Here is a 14,739-nt window from a genome sequence, read left to right as displayed (position 1 = left end):
TACAGTTACCATAACATAGCAGCTAATGTGAATATTGATCCCTCCTTCACTCCATCCATCCATGTTTTTTCCTAACCACAACAAAAAAAAACAGAAAAAAAAAAGTGTTTAGCACCTGACCCTGCTTACAGCTTAATGGACTGCCAATTAAGAAGAAAAAATAAAAGAAAAAAGAAAAAAAAAGAAAAGAAAAAAAGAAAAAGGAGAGGAAAAGGAGGAGGAAGAGGAAAAGAAAACTAAGAAAAATAATAAGAAAAAGATGAATAAAAAATAAAAAGAAAAAAAAAAAGTCGTCCTGCCATCCCTTGGTGCCTGCTTTTGGGTGAGTGCCTCAGCAACAGAGGAGAAGGATGGCGGGGCGGGGACGTGGGGGGAACTTTTATTTCGAGAGAGCCAAAGTCGTGAGTTTTTTCAGAGCAGGTCTCGGAGGGGCGCTGGCTCAGCCGAGCTGTCGGGCAGGGTCACCCCCTCGCTGTGCCCCATCGCTGTCCCCTCTCCCAACGGCCCCGGGGCAGCCGTTGTGGGCGCGGGGGCGGCCGGGCCGGGGCAGGCGCAGGGCGGCGGAGCGGGGGCCGGGGCAGCCCGGGGGGAGCTGCCCAAGGAGCCCCCGGGACCTGCGTCTGTGTCCTGCCCGGCGTGGCGGGAGAGGTGTGGCGGGGGCCCTGAGGGGAGGCCGGGGGGTGGCAGGGCCGGGGGAGCCGCAGGCCCCGCCGTGTCCCCGTTGCCATGGCGACGCCGCGCCGGGCCCGGGCAGGCGGCGGCCGCGGCAGCGCTGCCCTTGGGAGCCGCGGGGTGAGGGGGCGGCCGGGCGGTGCCTTCCCCCCTCGCTGTGTGCCCCGCTCGGGGTCAGCCCGACCGCGGGGACGGCCAAACAAACAGCCCCGCCGCCGCCGCCGGGGCGCGATACCGAACAGCCGCTGCCCTTGGAGGCTGCCGGCTCCGCGCACCGTCCCCCTCGCCCCAAGGCCTTCGGGCGGCCGCAGGGACGGGCACGGCCCTCGGCCCGTGCACAGCGGGTTGGTGGAGCTGCTGCCCCGCCAGCAGCACCCCGGGCAGAGTGGAAGGCACCGGGGACACAGGCTGAACGTGGGGATGTGCTGTGCCCTACTGAGCCAGGCTCTGCCTGCTCTGCCGTCTCCCCCACGCTTGGGGTGTCCAGGAACACAGAGCCACCAAGCCTAGTCCAAACTCACTTTCAGTGCTCACCCTTTATTGTCACGCTTCTAGCTGCTTCAGCCGTGCTCACATAACAAACCACTGTGGCCACAATGCGAGTGTTGCTGTGTTGCTGTCTAGCTGGGTCCCACTCTGAATTCACCCTGCTGTGTGTATTTCTGTAGTGCCAGGCAGAATGGAGGTCCTGGAGGAGAATGAGGAAGTGGAGCAAACAGCAGAAGACCTGAACTCTTTGAACATCAGTGACAGCCTCCAGGACGAGGAGACAAAGGTGCCTGAGGAGGAAGACAGTGTCTCAAGTGATGTACCGTAAGTCATGTGTGTCTGGTTCTTACTGGGATGAGCCCTTTCAGGGCCCATGGGGAGATTGCACATGTGTGGATGGCATGTGGTGTCTCCTTGCACAGGGAGTGGACTAAGTGTGCCTGGTGTGTTTGTCCAAGAGTGTGTACGTGCAAGACAAGACAACTCACTTGATTGTAACTCCATTCACCACTGTGCAAAGATTCTCTGAGCCTCTCATGCTGTTTAAAGATCCCCTGAGTCTCTGTGCATACATCAGCTTGCCATGTTTTGATAGCAGGTCATCCTGCCTGTATTCTCCTGCCTTATTACCTGTGTCTCTCTTCCTCCTCCTGCCACGGAAGTGGTTTTGACTGGAGCTCCATTGACACGTCCCACTTACCACCTTCGTACAAGACGAATTCCCGGCAGGAGAAGAAGCTGCTGCACATCGCTGACCATTTCCTCCAGCAGTACACTCACGTCTGCCCTGACCGCAAGCCGCTCTTCCTCCACCCGGTCAACGAGTGTGGCGTGGAGGTATGGGGTGGTGTGGGGCTGGGCCACAGTGCAGGGAGCACTCACCTTCCCTAGAGCCAAATGCTGGGGAAGGACAGCAGCCCTGCTTGCCCTCCCTTCCCTCCTGGCCAAAGGGAATGGGAATCCTCTTGCTGAACCCACAGCCCCTGAGCAGGCACACAGAACCCCACACTGCAACACCCCAGCTGTCCAAATTCACAAGCACGTTGCACCTTATGGTGGTGGTGCTATGTGGGCTGCAGGCAGCTCACAGCCCTGCAGCGTGGTGCTTAGGAAACGGCAAAGACCACAGAAACAAAGAGGAAAATAAAAGAAACGTGTGAAATAGATAAGGTCCAGGCTCAGTCACAGATAAGGAATATGGATCTAATGTTAGGTCATACTCTGAACTTTGCAGAAGTTACAGGGAAGGAAGTAAACGTGGAAGTTTGTGGTCTGTGGTTTTTTTCCCTGGGCCCAAGCTGCACAAGTGTTGTCTAGTTCTGGACCTGATGTTCCCCAAGATACCTGGAATTACTGCTTTGTACAGGCTTTCCCCAAAATTTATTATATCATTATCATGCAAGGGAGAACATGCTGGAGGATGTAAAAGCTGGGAAGGGCAGTAGTTATTTGTCTTGCTTGAAAATGTCTGAGATGAGCTTAAAGTTTCAGCCACAGTCAAACAGAGAGCTTCCCAACCCCATGTAATTTCCATCTTGGAACAGGTGAGGAGGGATACTGGTGCTGTTGATATGCTCTAGGGAGGTCCTGAATGAGATCTGCAACATCCAGGGGTGGTCTGAGGATGGCTTTGGACAGGAAACTCTACCAGGCATCAGTTGGCTAAACAAAGTCTTCTTGTTGCCCTACAGAAGTTTGTTAGCACAACGCTGAGGCCAACCCTGCTGCCTTATCCAGAGCTCTACCACTGGTCAGGCTGTGCCAGCTTTGTCTCTAATTACCTCACCATGGAGCCCCTCAAGTGTCCTATATCACTGGTAAGGAAGGAGCTGCAGCCCCTTCAGAAACATAAGAGAGGTGACAGAAGGGCCTCTCAGCAGAACACAATGGGAAGCCCCAGTGGCTGGAATTTGACCCTTCCGTCATTCCCTCATTATTTAGGCAACCCCCTGATTTTCCCAGCCCCTGTGCGCTCTGTTGCATCCACAATCCCGGTGGGTGTTCAGTGTTGTACCTTTCAAGTAATCCAGCACCGTTTCCACAAGACCAGGCCTGACCCTGCTTTCAGCCAGCCCAGATGACCAGCTGGTCCCCTGTGGGTGGCCATGGCAAACTTCCCCTCCGGAGACCAAGGCACCTTGGAACAGAGGAGCATGTAAAGCCTATGGGATGATGCTTGACTCAGTGGCCAGTTCTTAGGGGCTTCAGACCTTTCTATTCCCAATCTTGGGGGTATTTTGGGATGGCTAAAGGGAGATTTCTAGGTTAGGAAAGATGATGCCAGAGCTGGGGCAAGTTCTTGGCCGTCAGCTAAGACAAAAGGAACACACTTCTTGCTAGCAATGACAACGGAGTGACCCAAACAGTCTACACTGGCCACATGTTGGCCAAGTGTGTCACAAGAGTCCCAGGGTCTCAAGAGGAACTCTGGCACTTTGTGACCACAGAGAAGGTATCTCCATTTAGCAGATGGAGACTGCCTTAGTCACCTAAGGTGATGCCTGAGATATGGGTGGAGATGGATATGGAAATGCTGCAGACAGAGCAGCTGGAGATGGAGGGAAGCGCCGCTCCAGAGTTGTGTTTAGCATTAGGTTTTCAGCAGTTTGATGAGCTTGCCTTGCTCATTTCTACCTGTGGTTAAATTTGTCACCAGATTTGAGGTCAGAATTTCCCCACATCACTTTAGAGGGGACTTTTAGAGTCTGTGGCTCATATAGGAATGTTATATCCAAATTCCCTAGGGGTGCAGAGCCCAGTGATGTGGGCAATGCCCTCTCTCCCCTGCTCTCTGCCTGGTGCATGTTTCAGCTCCACAAGACAAGCACTGTGAACATGGATCTCTCTCTTTCAAGCCCAGTTCACTCTATTCCCCAACCACCATCCTGAAGTACCAGCGGGGGAACTGCTTTGACTTCACTGTGCTGCTGTGCTCCTTGCTGATCGGGGCCGGCTACGACGCCTACTGCGTGCATGGGTACGCCACCCAGGAGATATGTGCCCTGGACCAGACTCAGGACCTGTGCCCGCTGCTCAAGAAGCCACAGGAGGTGAGACCTGCAGCGAGCAGGCAGGGAGGAGCCCAGCATGCATGCTCAGCCTGTTCATGGCCAGTGAGCTCCTGAGCTGAGATAGGGGGGGAATAGCTTCAGGTCCGCACTGGCTTTCAGTCTGTGCCGGCAACCTCACCAAGGAATCTTCTGAGTGATTTTCCACAGCTCCTTGAGAGGCCCTCCAGTTTGCAGTACTGCAAACTGCCGAGTTTTGGGAAGTGGGAGATACCTGTAAGCCATACATTTTCTCCCTTCTCTTGATCTCTGTCAGGTACCAGTGATGAAGAAGTCCAGAAAGTATAGAGTTAAGATCCTTGCAGAGCCACAGAGCAAGTTTGAGCTTCAGCAGAAGGCCAAGAAGAAGGAAGAAGCTGATGATGTTCAAAAGAAGGAAGAAGAAGAGGAAGTGGTCACGGTAAGTTATAGCAAGGTCCACCTCACTGTAAGCTCGAGGAGGAAGAGCTGAGACATAGGTCAAAGGCCAAAGAGAGGAGTTCACCAGTCCCCTCCATGAAGTATGACACAACCCTGATCATGGCCATGAGCACTCGGCCTCTGGGAGCACTGTGTGTGCTGGCACAGGAATATGTGCCAGGTATGTACTGCTTCACTCTCAGGAAGAACATTAAGGGCCTGGAGTGCTTTGAAAGTGGGCAGAGGAAAGCATAAGATGGCCATTGGGTTGGATTAAATTGGTAATAAAGTGGCGATAATTATTGTTCTGTCCTCTGTGCTACAGGAGGTACAGGAAAAGCCCAAGCGAGACCCTCTGCATGGCTTACGGGTGCACGCGTGGGTTTTGGTCCTGTCTGGGAAGAGGAAGGTCCCTGAGACCTTCTTCATCAATCCATTCACGGGAAACAGCCACAGCACCACAGATGAGTGCTTCCTTGGGATTGAGAGCATCTGGAACCACAGGAACTACTGGGTGAACATGCAGGATTGCCGGAAGGGCTGCAAGGTAAGGAGCCCTTTAGCACCTTGGGCATGCAAGGGACAGCTGGGCTGACATGAATCCTGGGCAAGTCCAAGATCAGTAGTGGTCCAGTTTCCACTTATTCATTCCTTGTGTTGGCTCTGGTCATGTTGCTCTGATTCAATAGACCCTGGAACTACTCCAGGACATCCCAGACTCTGAGCTAGAAAATACAGATCACACCTATTAAACCCTTACAGTGCTAGAATTTCAGCTTTTTTAAGGCTGGCTAGACACTCATTCTCTCAAATAAGAGCTTTTGAGGCAGAGGGTGTTTCAAACCTGTCAGGCATGGCTCAAGGCAGGAAGGACCTTGATGAGGCTCTTTCCACACCTCAGGTACTCCCCAGCTGACACAGAATCTGGGAGGTGAGGGTCTGAGTCAGAGTAACTTGCCCTCTGGGCCAAGCATGGCCCTAGGAAGGAGGTAGAAGCATTTCCAGCAACTTGCTCTCATCTGTGGCAGAGGCACCAGGAGGAAAAGGATCTGCAGCCTCCAGGCACAGGGAGAGTCTTTGGGGTCCCACCAGCCAGCCAAGAGTCTGATAAGCTCACGTCCCTGAGATTTAAGTCTCTAGTATCTTTAAACTCTCTGACACCCAGCCATACCAATGAGCACCCCAGACATATCAATGCAGCATTCAGTTTAGTTTCAGGCCCTTGAGACTGCCCTGGAGTTAAAAGAGATTTTTTTCTGTATGGCCAAGGATCTCAGCTTTGACTTGAGTGATGCCATCCGCTGGGAAATTATGCTTCCAGAGAGCAACAAGCAGCTCACAGAGTCATCTGAGAGAGACATGGATGACATGGTGAGTGACCCAAACGGTGGCTCTCGTGCAGTGGGGATGCTGTATCCAGTCTGTGTGTCCATAGGCCTGTGTGTGTCTGCCTGCCTGCTGCCCTCTCCAGGTCAGATCACTGCTACTCCGGTCAGGTTTGGGTTGGCACTTCAGATCACTTCTCAGCCTTGAAGAGTTCTGATGTTCTCTGAAGCAGGGCCTCAGGTGGTACTTCTGGTGTGCTAAGCGGCAGGGGAGCTCTGTATGTCTCCAGTGCATGGACCTTTGGGATGAAGTAATTAAAAAAAAAATAAAAATTCCAGACTGAAATTTTTATGGACACTCTTTCTGTGCTGGTCAGCACCCTGCCCTCCTGGCTGCCAGGTGGAGCTGCCAGCCAAATACAGAAATAATGTATGTCCTCTAATATACTGTAATATACTGTAAGCAAAAAATGGTATGTTGTCCTGTTGGAAGAAGACAGCATGATAAAGCAGGACGGAGGAATGCCAATAACAATTTCCTCCTGCTATCTACTCTTCTCCTGTGCTCATATGAGCACAGCCTGTGCTCATAACTGGGGAGCAAAACATCCTTCATGGTCTTAATAAAATAAACTGGTCATTATGGCAATTGTGACATATATCCCATGTCCAGCACGAGCATTAGCCAGGAAAAGATAATCTCATTAGGGTCGAGTAGGGATGCGCTCTCATAAATGCCACTGTGTTCCTCAGGACCAGCTCAGCCTCACACGTGCTGAGCTCTGATCACTGTGCTGCACTCTCCAGAGCCAAAATGCCTCCTGGCACAGTTAAGAGAAGCTGCCAAAACCACAAATCTCTGCTTCTGTTTCAGAAGGAAAATGAGAGAGACGTGAGTTTTGAGATGCCGCTATCGTGGGTGGCCCGAATTAATGTGTCTTGCAGAGGTATGTATTCTTTCTGTGCCTTTTCTTGCCCCTCAGCTAACCTTTCAGTGGATTTGGCACGTTGGTTTATCTCACTCGAGAGTTCTCCCTTCAGGATAGTCGAGGGGTAGCAGTGAAGTGCAGGAGATGAAGGCAACAACAGCTATTGGTTTGAATGCCTGCCCTCAATGCTGCACTGTCTCACCTGGGAACCCTCCCACAGACACACCCCCACACTGTGTTTTCCTGCCAGCTGGGAATTTTGGCTGGGATGGTCTTTCTGTTCCCCCTGTGCCCCCCTGCATTATCAAATACCTGCTTTGGGAGAGAAAGTAACTATTATACCATTATAACATTAAAGCACAAGAGACAGGGTTTGAACAGCTTTACTGGCAGCAGAAGGCAATCAGTAAATACATGGTGTCCCTTAGACCATGGTTTTCTCCCTCTTAAATTCTTCTCTCTTGGGCTGAGTAGAAGGGAGTCAATTTTCCTGACATCTCTCTTGCACACTGCAGAATTTGAGAATCAGTATTCCCAAGGGAAGAAGGTGATCCCATACAAGCAAGCAAAGCTGGAGAAGTGGGCCCCATACGTGAATGGAGATGGGCTGGTGGAACGACTCACCATCTACGGAGACTCGGACTGTAAGAGGGATGAGTGAACACACCCAGTGCATTGAGCAAACACAGCCTTGGGCATGCTGATGGAAAGGGGGAGGTGGCCCCTTTTCTGCCAGAGTCTCTCTTGTGTTTTCTCATCCTCCTCTCACATTTGTGGGGGACTTATCTACCATATCCTCAAACTCTTCATCACGCTCACTGTCGGTCAAGCCCCAGAACTTTCCAGCGTTGATAAAGGTTTCCATGAGAGTTTGAATCTGTTCTACACCCCAATGAAGCTGTTCAGTGTCACAGGTCAGCTGCTTGGATTTTCAGTCATCAGAGAAATGGAAGGCTGGTTTGATTCAATCCAACAGTATCACTATCCCTATTGATGTCAACAGGAGCTATAGAAAAGGGCAGCTACAGCCTGAGGATATCTCTGTGCTTGAAAACATTATTCTTCAGCAGCTGGTCCAAGAAACCATGCAGATTTCTGGGTGGACATACAGTGTCCTGCCCTCAGCCCTCTTGGGTAGTGTGATGCTCCAGCCTCATTTCCTTTTGCTCCTGACACTATTATTAAGTATTTGGGATGGAATTTTTCTTGCCTAACCATAGCCATTTGCCATGTCAAGTTCTACCCCTGAGCTGATTCATTTAGTTCTGGCTGATGGAGAGGAATAAACCCTCTTTAAGGCATAATTCAAATGTAGATTAGGATTCATGTACAAAATACTCCTGTGCACAGGGCCAGTTCCAGTGACCATGCTATGTCCACTGTGGCTGCATTAGGAGCACAGGGTACTTGCACAGACACTGAGAGCTCACCTGATGAATTTTACCATGTCCAACAGGGTGAGGTAAGGTTGCAAAATGACTTGTCTCCTGCCAGGTACTGAAGTAGTGGAGGTGACAGAGTGGTTCAAAAATCGAGAAGACATGTTGGATATGAGAGAAACGAATAAACAAACACAGCTGACCACAGACTATTTCAAGCCAGGACATCCCCTCCTTCTTAAAGGTATTCCAGCTCATCTGAGCAGTCACTGCAGCTCATGGGACTTTATATGAATCTCTTCTAGGAGTGGCAAAAGCCCAAAGTTGAAGAGAGGGTCCAGGGGAGTGGGGATGACCAGGGAATTTGTAGGTTAAATTGCCTAGATAAATAACATGGTCTCCAGTGGAGAGTAGAGAACTGGGTTGTTGCTTCCAGTCCTGGGCATTGCTCCCCCAGCTCTGTGCTTTTCTAGGTATTAGAAAAATACATACAGGGGTGATACAATGTACTTTTACCAGTAGAGGTGATAGAAGTAGAAACTTTCTCAGAATTATGTTTGGTCTCTCGGTGTTGAGCAGCTGGTGGAAAGTTCTGCAGCAGAGCTTTTGCTAAAGCAGCATTTCACCCAAAGTGGCCGTGCCCATTCCTGGTTTGGGAAGAGCAGGGTTCAGGCTCCCCTCGCTACTTCCTTACTGTGTAAGGGAGGCAGCGGCCCTGAAAAGCTGTCCTGCAATCCTTAGGCCATAGCAATGACGAGATAACATTCCCTTCTTACACTCTTACATGTATTTATTTGATTTACTGGCTGGGGTGCTAACTCTGAAAATGTAATTGTATGCCCTCAGCTCACACCTACACGTCGCTGGAACCAGAGACTGGACACACGATGGAGTTTTACCACAAGGCACGAGCCGATGACCTCCGGAAACGCGTTGAAAGCACTACTGAGATGACCGAGTACTTCGTGGGCCGGGATGACTTCCTGCACATCCGGCACGTGGAGTTTGGCGAAAGGGAGAACGGAATGGGCATGGCTGGCACCAGACCTGATCTTCACCTCCGGCCCATAGTGGTACGGGCAAGGAATAATATGTCACAGAATAATGTGTCACTGTGATATTTATACTGTGCAGAACACGCTGCCTGGGGCTTTAGTTCATTCTCAGTGGGCATGGCTGAGGCAGAACTCCAGATGAGGCATCCAAGCCTTGTCCAGCTGCTGTGTCTCACAGTTGCTTGTCTGACAGAGAACTACAGTGTGACCAGTTGTCACGAACTGCTAGAATGAAACTAAGCCTTGGAAAGTGTGTGTCAGAGGAAGGAAAAAAAAAACCTTGACTATGACTTTGGAACAAAATTTTCATAAGATTCAAAATTGGTAAAATGATTTTGTGTGCTGAGCCCAGGCTAATACTGTTTTAGGTTCCTGATGAAGTGTCCCATCACTGATTTGTTACCAGCAGGTAATTTACCTCTTCCTCTTGTCAGGTCTGATTTGCAGAACAGAAGGAGGAGGAAATCTGACATCTGTCAGTATGTATGACTCAGATAGCTCAGCTGCCAAGACAGAGCTATGCAGTGGCCTGTCTTTGCATCAGCACCCAACATACTACTTTTTCCATCCCTGTGTTGGGAAATGTGGGAAACTTTGCTGTGCACCAAAATACCTTGCTACCTGCAGTTCCCTCAGGCAGGGATGCATCCCAAGCTAACTTGGAGCTTAGAAAGCATACTCAGCTCCACAGATAGGACACTTCTGTATTGCCTTAAAGAGCTTTGTGGTTGGTTTTTTTCCAGACATAGACAAGAACAGTAGGACCACTGGCCAAGAGATGTCATTGTAGTCCAGTCAAAAAAGCACAATTTTTACCTTTGTTTTTTACTGAATTCTGTAAATCTTGCCAGCTTTGTGTTGTCTAAGCTGCTTCCATATCTTTTTTCACCCTCCGTTAGCAAATCAAGGAGTGTTTCCACAGAAATCCAGAAAAGCCTGCTGACGAAGATGTAGAGGAGCGTATCTTTATGATCAAAGATGACAGCATCCAGCTGACTTATCACCTCGAGGATCATGACACCATTGCCTCGAAGGTGGCTTTCTTCAGAGCAATACAGAGGGATAGGAAAGGAGAGGAAATCTTCCTGACCCGAGACACGTGTGTCAAATACCAGGTATGAAGAAAAACCACATTTATCCTGAAATCTTTTTAGATCACAAGACACAAAGGGAAGGTGAAATGTCAGTGGAAGAACTACAAGCATGACATATTCCATGCTGCCCCTCTGCTCTACCTGCACAGCTCCCTCACAGCCCCTGTCCACAACACGGACAGCCCTGGAGATGCCCTGCCATGCTGGGAGTGACTGGGCATGCAGGACGTAGTAGTGTGAAAGGCTTCCTCTAGCCATGCCTGAGGTCATCTTCCCAGACTTGGGCATCAGGCAGATCCCACAGCCCCTGGGATCTTGCAAGATGCAGGTTCAGCAGCTGTTGGGCTCAATTCTGTGGATTCATGGCAGGGTAGCTGAAATTTCCTCTGCTGTTCCCTCTTCAAGAAGAGATAGAGCAGAGCAGCAGAGACAGACACCCCGTGTTTTAGCTCCATTTCTGCCATGCACTTCTCGGGCCCCATCATTTCTTAAATCTCCAGTGTTTACCCTGCAGACACAGAGCAAGATACTGAGCCTTAATACATTGCTGATAGATAGATAGATAGATAGATAGATAGACAGATAGATAGATAGATAGCCTTAAATAAAAGATTTTCTAAAAAGAGTGAAGTGCTGCCAGTAAGCCAAATTACCTCATTAGAGCCCAGGGTTCAGTCACTCCATTAACATCACTGATGTGAGTCTGTAACTGGGGGCAGAAATCTGCCAGTAAATTCTGCAGTGATGCTACAGAATTACACTTAAGGAAAACAAAGAGAGGTTGCAAATACAGAAACTAAAAAAAACCCAGCTTGCATAACATTAAAAAAATCCTATTTCCCACTGGGGAGAATACGCAGAAAACAATTGCTGGAGTCCCATTGTTCCATCTGTAACCCTGCAATATGGTTCCAATCATATACCAGCAGCATCAGCAAAGTGCAAGACTTGCCATCTGTCTCACATTGCTGATGGATTCCCAATCAAAATGAAATCTAATAAACCCATGCTGACCATGGGTTCGATGTTTCAGTGCTGGAAATCAGAGTCGCCTTGTGGACTGTGGCAGGATTGTGCCAGTTTCTGTCAGCAGAGTACCTGATCCCATGCATCCAGGCAGTGCTGCTGTTTTTCACTGACTTATCTGCTTCCAGCCATGGTCCTCTGAGAAACACAAGAACGTGCTCCACCTGTACAAGTTGCTGTGGGAGCTGAGAAAGGACCAGAAGGAGCTGAAGCACCAAGTCCGGGAATCTGAAGCAGAGGTAACAGGGGAGGCGGCCACACCGTCAGAGTTGATCAGGCGTGGAAACAGTTTCAGCTGACTGGTTGCCAAAGCATCCTCAGCATAAACTGTCGTAAAAATAAGACTCTGGTGTCACAAAGTTGGTCTCCATGCTGAATGATCATGCTTGCTCCCCAGCCACTGCTTGGTGAAGATGTAGCTTTAGTATATTTATGGAGAGTCACAGCTCCTGCTCTTACTCTTCATTCCCTGTGAGGAAGAGAGTTTCAGGGAGCAAATGGCAATATATGAATGGGGGCACCTGGAAACATACCTGCAATTTGCCTGGGAATGAGAGCAAAATGAAAGGATATTGTATGCAATGCTGTACCTAGTTGATAGGCATTTCCAGGATGTCCTATCCAAAATATTGAAGGGACTTGTGAGAAACTTTAGGGAAATACTTTATAAAATACGTTGCTTCTACTGTTAATCACACTGTGACCGGTGTAACAAATCCATGTTCTTTTTAATTACTTCATGATAAATACAGCCATTCTAGCAGATGGAGCCACAGCTATTGGATTGGGTTTTAATGTTTTTATAGGGAAGAGAAACCCCTGAAGGAGATGCAGAGAGAATGTTCGACTACATTAGCCCAGGTTATTAGCAATAATTAAGAAAAACATTGCAAAAGTTCCATTTTTCCCCAGAAATTTGAAGGTAGTTCACTGTGACCTCATGAACTACCTTGCCAAATTTCTCAATCTGAATATATCAACAGATGAAATATTCACACTGCTTGTGCTGCATATCCTGCATAAGACAAAGCACAAGCCAAAGCTTTTGGTGCAGTTTCAAAAGTAGTGCCAAGACTGTGACTCCAGAAAAGCTTTCTTATCAATTATTACAAATAGCTGGGTTCAAAAATTTCATATTGAGTAACAATCTAAAATTAAGACTACTATCAGCTTGATTGACCCATGGGATATGAACATATTTGCATAGATACATATTTACCCTTATTCTACAAGTCTTGTATGCAGCATCTGCTCTGGTAGCAGGTAAAGTACATAAAGTACATGAAGTACAGTCATTTTGTGGGAAAGCTGACTTTCTTCTGATTTCTTGGAAGGTGCTAAATGTCTTGAAGGTTCGTGAGGATGAAGAGGCCAATATTAAATTGACAGTTTCAATGTACAACGCTGCAAAGAGAGAAGGTCAGCACGAAGCCATGGTAGGTTCATGCCACCGTTTAACACATCTACCCAAAGAAATCCAGAGTAAGCTTTTTCCCCTCTGAGGAATTGCCTCTAGAGGGCTTTTAGGATCATTAAAATATACTGGGACAAATCTCAGTATGGTGTAAGTCAGCACAGCTTCAAATGACTTCCTAGGGTAATATAACATGGTCATGCTATGGTTACCTTGTGACTTTCTAGATAAACTCCAATCACTGAGAAAGATTACTGGTTTATTTTGTTTAGTTAATAAAGAAAATAGTTGATAATAAGGATTATGGGGGAAATATTTTAAGAGGGCCATGCCTGTATATGTATATAATTTATTTTTTTGTCATTACCATGTGAGATCAAAGAACAAAATAGCTCTGCAGTGAAATTTAGTCCTTATCTCAATCAGAGCCAGTTTGATTCTCCAGGGCTTCTTGACTCTAGTGAGGCAACACATTGGGGTTTTGTTGCCTCTTGCTGTTCCACGTGTTTTGTTTTCCCTTGTTTTCTTGTTCTCACAAGACCTCATCTCAAACTTTTTGCTGCTCCCTGAAAATAAATCAGCTCCAATTTATGGTTTCTTTCATCTCAGCTCCCTGAACTTTGAGCTGTGCTTTTGTGAGCCTTTGCTCCTCACTCTCCTCTCTATTGCCCTGACTTCTGGTTGCTTGTTCCCTCACAGGCGCTGCAAAAGCGGCAGAAGAGCTCCCAGAGCTCTCTTCTTTCGGAGAACAGGAACTGGGAGGAGGATGGAATCCGTGCCCATCACGCTGCAACCAACTCCAGTATGGTCAGACTCAAGAGACACGGCAGGTATCGGGAGTGATGCCTGAGCAGTGCACAGGGCAGGTCTACAAGGCAGCCCCCTGGCAACTTGGCACTGAAGCTGTTCTGCGAAATAGTTGATTCCCACTGCAGTTCTCCTCTGATATCCCCCTTGTTGTTGTAGGGAAAAGCAGCTGGCACAACAGAAATCCCATTCTCTTCAAGAGGCGCTGCTCAGGAATCCCCGCCTGGCTGGGCACGACTGACTTCTCCCTTCCTTCCTTCTCTCTAGTTGCCTGCAGTTCTCTCGTTATCATCAGATGCATTAGGAGATTTTAATGAACTTGCAGCATTCTGTGTCTTTTTCTTTTCTCTCTTTTGTTCTAAGGCCCATCTGCAGGTACATCTGTTCCCTCGTGAAATCCCATCATGTGGGAGACTCAAGTCTGACACTGTCTCTCAGGGGCTTTTCTTCCCCAAACCTGATCCATAGCTGCTGACATCAGGAGCAGGACTATTTGGGAATACCAGTTCTTTTCCAACATGATAATATTTTAACAAATTCAAATTTAGTTTTGTACAAACCAAGATTTTGAACTGGTGAGTTCACCACAAACATAAAATTTCTTTGACCTCATTTAGAGCTCTCCAATGACAAAACCCACACATAGCACTGTGGTTATGAATTAATACTTGTTAATTCATTACCAGAAAAGACACCAGAATAAATTAATTTAAAAGTACTTTTACAGTCATTAAGGACACAGCAGCTGCCAAAACACCAGCAAATGCATATTATAAAATCATAGAATTGGAAAGGATCTCTAGTCCCTCCCCGCTTGCCATGGGATTTCCCTGTATTCCTCCCAGGCCACCTGTCCTCCTTTCCACTTCCTGAAAGCTGCTTTTTTAGCTCTGAGTTTGATCAGCAGCTCCTTAGGTATCCACGGAGGCCTCCTGGCATTTTTGCCCGCTTTCCTCCTTGTCGGGATGTATCACTCCTGAGCTCGGAGGGGGTGATCCTTGGGAATTCAGCCAGCGTTCTTGGGTCGCTATCAAGGAGTAGCGCCAAAATAATTTGATTTTCTCTGTCGATGGGAGTAATCG

At 48.4% G+C, this 14,739-nt stretch overlaps 1 protein-coding gene across 3 annotated transcripts; it reads left to right on the top strand.

Moving 5' to 3' along the window:
- Positions 1 to 310: 310 nt before the first annotated feature.
- On the top strand, positions 311 to 14,148 carry DRC7 (dynein regulatory complex subunit 7). 3 transcript variants are annotated; one of them, XM_050311308.1, is made up of 17 exons: positions 311 to 322; positions 1,341 to 1,485; positions 1,824 to 1,998; positions 2,853 to 2,978; positions 4,017 to 4,211; positions 4,486 to 4,629; positions 4,954 to 5,175; positions 5,898 to 5,999; positions 6,828 to 6,900; positions 7,398 to 7,526; positions 8,377 to 8,505; positions 9,108 to 9,334; positions 10,216 to 10,431; positions 11,565 to 11,675; positions 12,771 to 12,872; positions 13,550 to 13,680; positions 13,817 to 14,148. In XM_050311308.1, exons 2-17 carry the CDS (start codon positions 1,352 to 1,354, stop codon positions 13,896 to 13,898), a joined length of 2,298 nt encoding a protein of 765 aa, XP_050167265.1. In that variant the 5' UTR covers positions 311 to 322; positions 1,341 to 1,351; the 3' UTR covers positions 13,899 to 14,148. The 3 variants fall into 3 exon arrangements, with proteins under 3 accessions (XP_050167265.1, XP_050167266.1, XP_050167267.1); XM_050311309.1 differs by lacking the exon at positions 311 to 322 and adding an exon at positions 872 to 1,016; XM_050311310.1 differs by lacking the exon at positions 311 to 322 and having other exon boundaries at positions 1,064 to 1,485; positions 6,831 to 6,900.
- Positions 14,149 to 14,739: the final 591 nt, after the last annotated feature.

Source organism: Myiozetetes cayanensis, unplaced genomic scaffold (genome assembly GCF_022539395.1).
Source record: "Myiozetetes cayanensis isolate MyiCay16 unplaced genomic scaffold, myiCay2020 scf16, whole genome shotgun sequence".
NCBI lineage: Eukaryota > Metazoa > Chordata > Aves > Passeriformes > Tyrannidae > Myiozetetes > Myiozetetes cayanensis.
This window is presented reverse-complemented; position numbering and strand designations above follow the sequence as displayed.